A 7,817-nucleotide genomic window follows, 5' to 3' on the forward strand; every position below is an offset into this window, starting at 1 on the left:
CATCCTCAGCCAGCAGCTCCTCTGCATCGTCAATGCTGCCCACCAGGATCTCACCCTGGCTGATGAACGGGTAGTCATAAGGGTTGGTTGTAATAAGCAGCAGCTCTGCAACGATGACCATTTAGAGGAGGTCACATGGATGCAAAGAAAACATCCACTAGGGGCTTTCAGCTTCTGTGTCCTCAGCTGAGACTTTTGCTGCTGGGGCCCAGGCTGAGGGTAGAGTTAGAAATCTCTTAAACAGTCTCTCGATACTCAGGCTGTGGCTGAATATAAAGTCCAGGGAAGACTCTGCAGCCCACCCAGGCCATGTAGGGTAAGAACCACAGAGAGAATATTTAAATTCTCTTGCTTTGCGTGCAAAGGGCGCAGATCCATGTCGGTTGGGAAAGGTTAATCGGGAAAACTGGCCGAGTGTGGGCCAGGACAGAGCCACGGGGAGGGAAGCACAGATCATTTGGTAGAATCAGTCTTTTCCAAAACCTGTTGAAAAGCTGCAGCCTATTTCCAGGCTTGGGCCCAGAAGGCTGAGCAGACACAGCCAGGGAGCAAAGAAGGGCACGAGGCCCCTGTTAGGTGCGGGACAAAGGGCAGGGTGGACATCCACCAGCTGGTGGTTCATCCGATTTTGCGTTGGCCTCACAGCATTTGGTGAAATGTTGGTTTCTGTGCCAGAACACAAGGGGGCGCTAGAGGACCACTAACTGCTTGGTCATTCGGCCAGTTTCTATAAACCCAAGCTGAATAAACCAATTGTGTCTCAGCCTTTTACTGTCCATTGGATTGCGTTTTTCAAATTGGCATGTCACTGTCAAAACAGCCGCATCCCATTTCTAAAGCAAGCTTCCTCTGCTGGCTGCCGAGTCACCTGTGCATACACACAGCTCTCTTTGGTCCACTCACTCAAAAGCCGAAATGCCTCAGACCAACCCCTCTGGGGACGTCCTCACCTATGAGCTCGGGCTTCTTGTTGGAAAGAATCTGGTAGAAGATGTGGTAGCTCCTCTCAGCCTTCAGCTGGAAGGTTACTCTCGATTTTTCCAGCAGATCTAGGAACACAAACACAGGACTGTTTTCCAAACTGCTCCCCTGATGTCCCGAGACATCACCTGATCCCAGGGATCTACTTACACGTTTCAATATCTGCAGAGGCCAGCTTGCCCGTGGTACCAAAATGGATTCGGATGAACTTGCCCTGTGGGGGAAGGGAGACCAGGTGTTACCGTGACTCCAGGTGTTCCTACCCATCTCCTGGGGAATGTGAACGGGAACCTTATTCCCCAGTAATTTGAAGTGAAGCATGTCCTCCTCTCCCTCTCCTCTTTCCGGTTGGCTGTGTCTCCCTTCTCCATCCCCTTGTTCCACACTGCCTCCAAACGCCACTCCCCTACCCTCCCACCCCCAAGACTGTCAACAAAGTAAGAGAGACTGTGTTCAAGATGCAAATCACACCATATCACTTCCCTCTTAAAGGATCCCTCAGTAGCTTCCTGAATGAAACCCAAACCCCTTCTCCTGGCCTACGACTCTGAGGCTCCAGGTCCCTCCCTACCACCCCTCCCCACCTCCCCTCATGCTGCCTGCCTCGCTGCAGCCCCTCGGACCCTCTGAGGTCCCTTGACCCCGCCAGTCCCCTGTCCTCATCCTGTGGATCTTGGGGTTCACAGGCCAGCCCCGCGCCCCCCACAAAGAGGGCTTCCCTGCCAGCCCCGTCTAAAGGAGACCCGGCTCACAGTTACACTACCACACGCCCTCTTTACTGCACTGTCTACCAAGGAATCCTTGTCCCAGACTGTCTTGTTGATTTGTTTCCTTCTTTCGCGGTCCACCCCCAGGACTGCAGCCTCCTGGAAGCAGGGCCCTCGCCTACTTGCGGGCCTCAGAGGAGCTCCCAGCTTGAGCCGGTGCAAACTCACAAAGCGGGACGAGTTGTCGTTCCTCACGGTCTTGGCGTTCCCGAAGGCCTCCAGCAGCGGGTTGGCGCTGATGATCTGGTCTTCCAGAGTCCCCTGGAGCAGGGGGTTGGGGCAGGAAGAGCCGCACGCGACAGTGAGCTCCGCGGCACCTGCTGCCTTCGTTCCTGCAGCCCCGGGTCGCCGGACCCTCCCTGCCCTGCTTTCCAACCTGGGGCCCAGCCAAACCATCAGCATGCCTCACGCTTACCATTCTTAGATTTGGCTCAAGCTGGGTGTCTTGACCTAAACCTCCTCACTTAACCCTTCAGCTCCTTGATTCTCCAAGTAGCTAGGTCATTGGTGTTCATTTCATACTGTTATAATATATTCGTTTTGAAAGGCAAGTAGACACTACAGTTTTCTCCAATTGGTATGTGTGATTCTGGTGTATGTGAGCTGCTCCCAAAGTGACTTTTCTTAGTGGAGCCTTAGAAGCTTGTTTTCTAGGCAATCACAGGATCTGGTCCTGTAACATCAACCACATGCTGGGTCGTCTAGGAGAACTGGCTGTCCTGCGAGACTTTAAATCCTGGCCTGCTCTCCCTTCCTTGTGGAGGTGGGGTGTCGCCTCCCCGTGCCCCCTCGTTCTGAAGTTAAGACAAAGGTTGGCAGTGGAAGCAGAACAAGCCTTTCTCCTCTCCATACCCTCATTTTGGAGTCCTTCTTCTTGGCGAGGTCTCCAGTCGCTGCAATTGTTGCAAAGTACTGGATGACCCTTTTGGTGTTCACAGTCTTTCCTGCCCCGGATTCTCCGCTATTCAGGGCAGTCGAAAGAGAGAGAAACAAGTCCTGTGAGTGTAAATTGGCCCCCTAAGATGTCACCCGAGCCACAGCAGACGCACACCTCCCAACAAATGTGAGACCACTCGGAGAGGCAGGGGCCCCGGGGGAGAACGGCACGGCTGAGCGGGCTGGATGGGGAGCTCCAGCTTCCTGAGGCCTCACAGGCCTTCCTGCCCGTCTCTCCCCAACGCCCAGCCCCACATCTTTGCATCACAGACTTCATTCTCAGTACTTTCTCATTAACAAAACAGAGCAAGTGGCATCTTCCCCTTCTGCACTGGGGACAAAGGGCCACAGCTATGAAAACACTCTACACCTTGGATACTTACGTGATCAGAATAGACTGGTTTTCACGATCTGCCAAAGGGAAACATAAAATAGAGTTGATAGCAATATAAAAAGAGCTTCCTCAACCTAAACGTCCATTGACAGAGGAATGGGTAAAGAAGCTGTGGTGTGTGTGTGCGCGCGTGTGTATATATACACGCACACACACACACACACACACTGGAATACTACTCAGCCGTAAAAAGGAATGAAGTAGTGTAATTTGCAGCCACATGGATGGACCTAGAGATGATCACTCTACGTGAGAAGTCAGAGAAAGACAAATGCCATACGATGCCACCTGTGTGTGATTATGTGATACAAGTGAACTTATGTACAAAACAGAAACAGACTCACATAGGTAGAAAACAAACCTATGGTTACCAAAGGGGAAAGGGGGTGGGGGAGGGATAAATTAGGAGTTTGGGATTAGCAGATGCAAACGACTGTATATAAAATAAACAACAAGGTCCTACTGTACAGCACAGGGAGCTATGTTCAGTATCCTGTAATAAACCATAGTGGAAAAGAATCTGAAAAAGAATATATATATATAAACTGAATCACTTTGCTGTACACCAGAAACTAACACAACACTGTAAATCAACTATAGTCCAAGAAAAAATTTTTTAATAAAAATAAAAAGAGCTTCCCAGTTTTCCGCCATGTCTCCAGCAGTCAGAGTTCACTGCATAGTTCCCTTTCCCACTACTATCCTGTTTAGTCCTAGGTGGAAGCTGGAAGAGACTCCTCTTTGAGAATGAGGCCCAGAGAGTTTAAGCCCCCCACTTAAAACCAGCCACGGGCTTCTCACTGTACTAGGCTGAACCATGTGAAGTTGTCTGTTTTGGGCCCACAGAAATGTCAGTTTCGTATGAGGTAACCCATGCTTGCACTTCTCACCAGGGCCTGCAAGCCCCTAAAATATGTGGCCTCTTTCGTCTTTTTTAAGCACCTCTACCCTCCTGTCCTTTGTATGGAGGCTGCACACTGGACAGGGCGGGTGCAGGATCGCATGGCAGCTTCCCCGAACCCTCCCCCCGCCTCCAGGCTTCCTCCTTGGAAACCTACCTGTGAGCATGAACTGATACGCATTGTCAGAGATGGAGAAGATGTGGGGCGGGGCCTCCTGGCGCTTTTTACCCCGGTAGCCCTCCACCACCTCGGGGTTGTACACCGGCAGCCACTTGTAAGGGTTGACAGTGACACAGAAGAGGCCCGAGTAGGTCTGGGGGAGTGTAAAAAATACATATGTATGTATACATGGGTGTGTGCCTGTACACATAAAACCTTCTTTTTGTTATTTCACTTCTCTTTACGAGAAACTTGTAAAGGAGGCAAGATACGACTTCTCTTTACAGATGAGGCAGCTGAGACTCAAGAGGGTTGTAACGGACCTCCCGCCGCTGGTGGGTGCTGGCGCCAGGACCCCAGCCTCGGACCCACCTCGCCTGCCCCGCCCCTCCTTCCAGCTGCTCTCCTCCCACCCCGTTCATCTCTCACCTTCTGATCCTGCATCACTCTTGTCGCCCTTTCTCCTTTTCACTCCCCCTCTTTTGGTGAGCAGCTCAGTCAGCACCAGTCCTTCTAGAGCCCATCCCACCACAAGCAGCTCAGCCCCACCCCACCCCGTCAGAGGTCCCGGGAACCCAGCAAACGCGGGCACTGACGTAGATCATCCAGGAGGTGTAGCGGTCCTTGAGGTTGTACAGCACGGCCGGTTCATTCAGGTGCGTCAGCATGGCCATGTCCTCGATCCGGTCGAACTTGGGCGGGTTCATCGCGTACACGTCCTCTGGCTTCACCACCAGGGTCTGAAAGGGAAGGGGTGCAGTGCGCACCTGGGCTTCTCTGTGCGTTTTGCCCCTGCAGCTATCTGTCTCCCACGCCCAGATCAGAAGAAGCAGGTGCTGCAGAAAACGCCCGTTTGACAGGGAGGGAGACAGGGCTGGGGGCGGCTTGCAGTGGTGGTGACGGAATGGGATTTGTTTCTGTTACTTGGGCTTTTGTTTTTTTCCATCTCCAATGGGCCTGAGGTGAGGAAAAGATGACAGAAATGAGAAGAGGGTCTCTGTGGGTGGGTGCGTGGATGATGCAGGCGCGGGTGCCGGCGGAAACCTCTCAGCTCCGTGATGCCGGCTGGGCCGAAACCCAGCTCCAGCAGCTCATGGGTTTCTTCTGTCTACTCAGGGAACACGGCAGGTCCACTGGTGTTCCTGAGGCAGGTACCGAAGAGGAGTCTGGTGGCCTTGGGTCACCAGGCCGGTGCCCAGAGTTAGCCGGCATTCTGAGCTCTCTGAAAGCAGCTGCCAAGCCCCCACCCTGCATCTTGCCCGTTCACCCCCTCTGGCCCTTGCTTGTGAAAGAGAACCAGCCCCGCTCCCTTTCTGGGGCGGGAGTGTCACAAGCCAGGAGAAGGAACCACGAGGCAGAGCGGTGGTTCCAGGCACTGGCAGGCGCCTTTGTGCTCCCCTCGAGAGAAGCCCCCTGCCCCAGTGCCCAGCGGGGCTGGAGGACCCTGGCGTAGTGGGCATGGAGCTCAGCTTCCTCTCCCCTGCTCTGCCCTCACCTCCTTCCTGAGACCTCCTTTGAAGATGGTCGTTTTCCCCACCCCGCCTCTGGGCAAGGCCGTGGAAAACCTGCCTTTAAGTAGAGACGCACTTAAACCACCCGTGCCATCAGCCCTCCCTGTGAGGGTCTAGACCTCTTAGATTGTCTGTCATTCAGCAGGTCTACCTTCCGGTTTCCCTGTGGCTTCATAAGCCCGTTCTTAACTCCACCATCTGAAATGCACTGAGAGCTGCCCTCTGGAGCTGCAGTGCTTGCAAGCATCACAGGACAATTTCAGTGCCTTTTTCCTTCACATCCAACCCAATGACGCTATTTCCTTTACACTTCTCTTTTGGATACCACCCCCCTGCCTTTTTTTTTTTTCTTTTTTTTAACTTTTCTTAGAACATTTCCAGATTCTTCTGCTCTAGATTCCAGAGAGTAGTGAAGTCCAGAATTCCTCCCAGCATGCCCACAGTACCTGGGCCAGAATGTAGTGGGCTACACTGCTCATTGCCTTCATGATATGGGAAGGCTGCTATGTCACATCAAGCTTGTGGTCCACTAGGATCCTTTACTCGCTTTCCTTACTTCCTTAGTTAGATGGCTATTGCTAGAAGAATTAGGGGGAAACCTAGGCTACCAAAGGAGAGTGTTCTAACAGAGGTCCTCCTACTGTTGGACTCCCAACTGCACACCCCTGGGATGCACAGGGCTGGTCCCCTCTGACCTAGAGTGACACAAACATTAACAAAAGCACCCGAACGTGGATTGTTTTGGCCAACCACAACCAGGTGGTTCTCCCACCGTGCAACCTGAGGCCAGTATTCACTCTGCTTCCTCCGAGGACACCTGGCACGCTAAGGCGGTGATGCCAGGTGAGGCATTCCGGTGCCAGAGCCACGTCTGGAGATGGCTGGGTATGGACGGGATGCACAGACTGGGCAGCCATGGGGAGCAGACAGAGGCCTGGCCGGCCTGCAGAGGGTGTGGACGGGGCTTACCCTGTTGTCTTCGGTTTCCACCGTGACCTTCCCATCCTGGGTACTCTTAATTTTCCCCTTGGCGTATTCTTCCTTTGAGTCGACCACAAAGCAGTAGGTTTTGGCATCAAAAGGCTGGTTCTGAGCCTCGATCCTCTCCTTTTCTGACTTCCGGAGGAAGGGAGCGGCTATGCCGAACACTTCCATTTCGGTGCCGCTGCTCATGGTGTCGGCTGGAAGGCGAACCCACCAGGTGAGCCCTGCTGCCCCCAGGCTCCAGCCCTGCCCCCGAGGGAGCCCTTCAAGGTGGAGCCCCGGGAGCAAGGCTGCCCTCCATCGACCCCCAGGAAAATCAAATGTACATGTATTTATTGAGCAGCTACTCTGTGCAAAGGGCACAGAGCGTATGCAATCCAAGCTCCCCCATTAGCCGGGGCTCGGACGGGCAAAGGGACCCTAGAGGCGGGTGCAGTTCTCAGGACTCACTTTCCTCTTCTGCAAAAACCCAGGTGTTGCTGAGGGAAGATTTAAAAATAAACACCATCAGAAATAAACGGCATTCTTCAAAGAGAGTGCGCTAAGCGGCAGATAGCTGAGGAATTTGGGACCTTTCTGGCTCAGGGTGGCTACCTCCTCACAGGAGGACACCGGCGTTTGCTTCCTTCGGTGCTGTTTTGAGAACAGAAGCAGCATCTGACATCAGCATCTACTCAGAGCATCTCCCCAGGTGCTGCCTCCTCTCCGCTCCGCTCCAGCCTAACCTGTCCTGGTCTAAGCTCTACAGGGCTCTCACCCTCCAGGCCATCGGAGGTGGGAGGAACTGGTACCCTAGAGACCTCTGAGCCAAGGGACCCGACCGGCTTCCTCACCTGAGGGTCACACCCACGGGAGGACAGCGGACAACAGCAGTCGTGGGAAATCAGACCTGCAATAAATATGCAGAAAGCAAGCTCAGGACACGGGAGTGTCTGGGTCGGTTCTGAATCGAGTCCTGATGAACTAACCAAATAAGGATAAAGGACTAGTAACTTAGAAAGAGCCTTACCCCAGAGACAAGCTGGAGGAGCAGATGGGACGTGACCCACAGGTGAGCCACGAAGGTAGGAAAAGCCCCCAACCGCCCCAAACCTGGCTCCTACCAGCTCAGCACGGCACCCTCCTCAGTCTGCAGTGCCTCCCATTCAGAACTGGGCAGGAAGGACAGAATCCCTGTTAAAAA

At 53.5% G+C, this 7,817-nt stretch overlaps 1 protein-coding gene across 1 annotated transcript in view; it reads right to left on the bottom strand.

Annotated features, from left to right (window-relative positions):
- LOC112401901 (myosin-3) overlaps window positions 1–7,528 on the bottom strand; it is a 21,143-nt gene extending 13,615 nt beyond the window's left edge. Inside the window, exons 1-10 of the mRNA XM_024748434.1 lie at window positions 7,468–7,528; window positions 6,620–6,831; window positions 4,736–4,879; window positions 4,137–4,293; window positions 3,068–3,095; window positions 2,601–2,709; window positions 1,917–2,009; window positions 1,132–1,195; window positions 951–1,049; window positions 2–105 (exon numbers count right to left, since the gene is read on the bottom strand). Coding sequence (XP_024604202.1) covers window positions 2–105; window positions 951–1,049; window positions 1,132–1,195; window positions 1,917–2,009; window positions 2,601–2,709; window positions 3,068–3,095; window positions 4,137–4,293; window positions 4,736–4,879; window positions 6,620–6,823 — 1,002 coding nt within the window. The 5' untranslated portion in view covers window positions 6,824–6,831; window positions 7,468–7,528. The remainder of the gene's footprint in view (window position 1; window positions 106–950; window positions 1,050–1,131; window positions 1,196–1,916; window positions 2,010–2,600; window positions 2,710–3,067; window positions 3,096–4,136; window positions 4,294–4,735; window positions 4,880–6,619; window positions 6,832–7,467) is intronic.
- Window positions 7,529–7,817: the final 289 nt, after the last annotated feature.

The sequence above is a fragment of the Neophocaena asiaeorientalis genome, unplaced genomic scaffold, assembly GCF_003031525.2.
Source record: "Neophocaena asiaeorientalis asiaeorientalis breed wild unplaced genomic scaffold, Neophocaena_asiaeorientalis_V1.1 scaffold543, whole genome shotgun sequence".
NCBI classification, from domain to species: domain Eukaryota; kingdom Metazoa; phylum Chordata; class Mammalia; order Artiodactyla; family Phocoenidae; genus Neophocaena; species Neophocaena asiaeorientalis.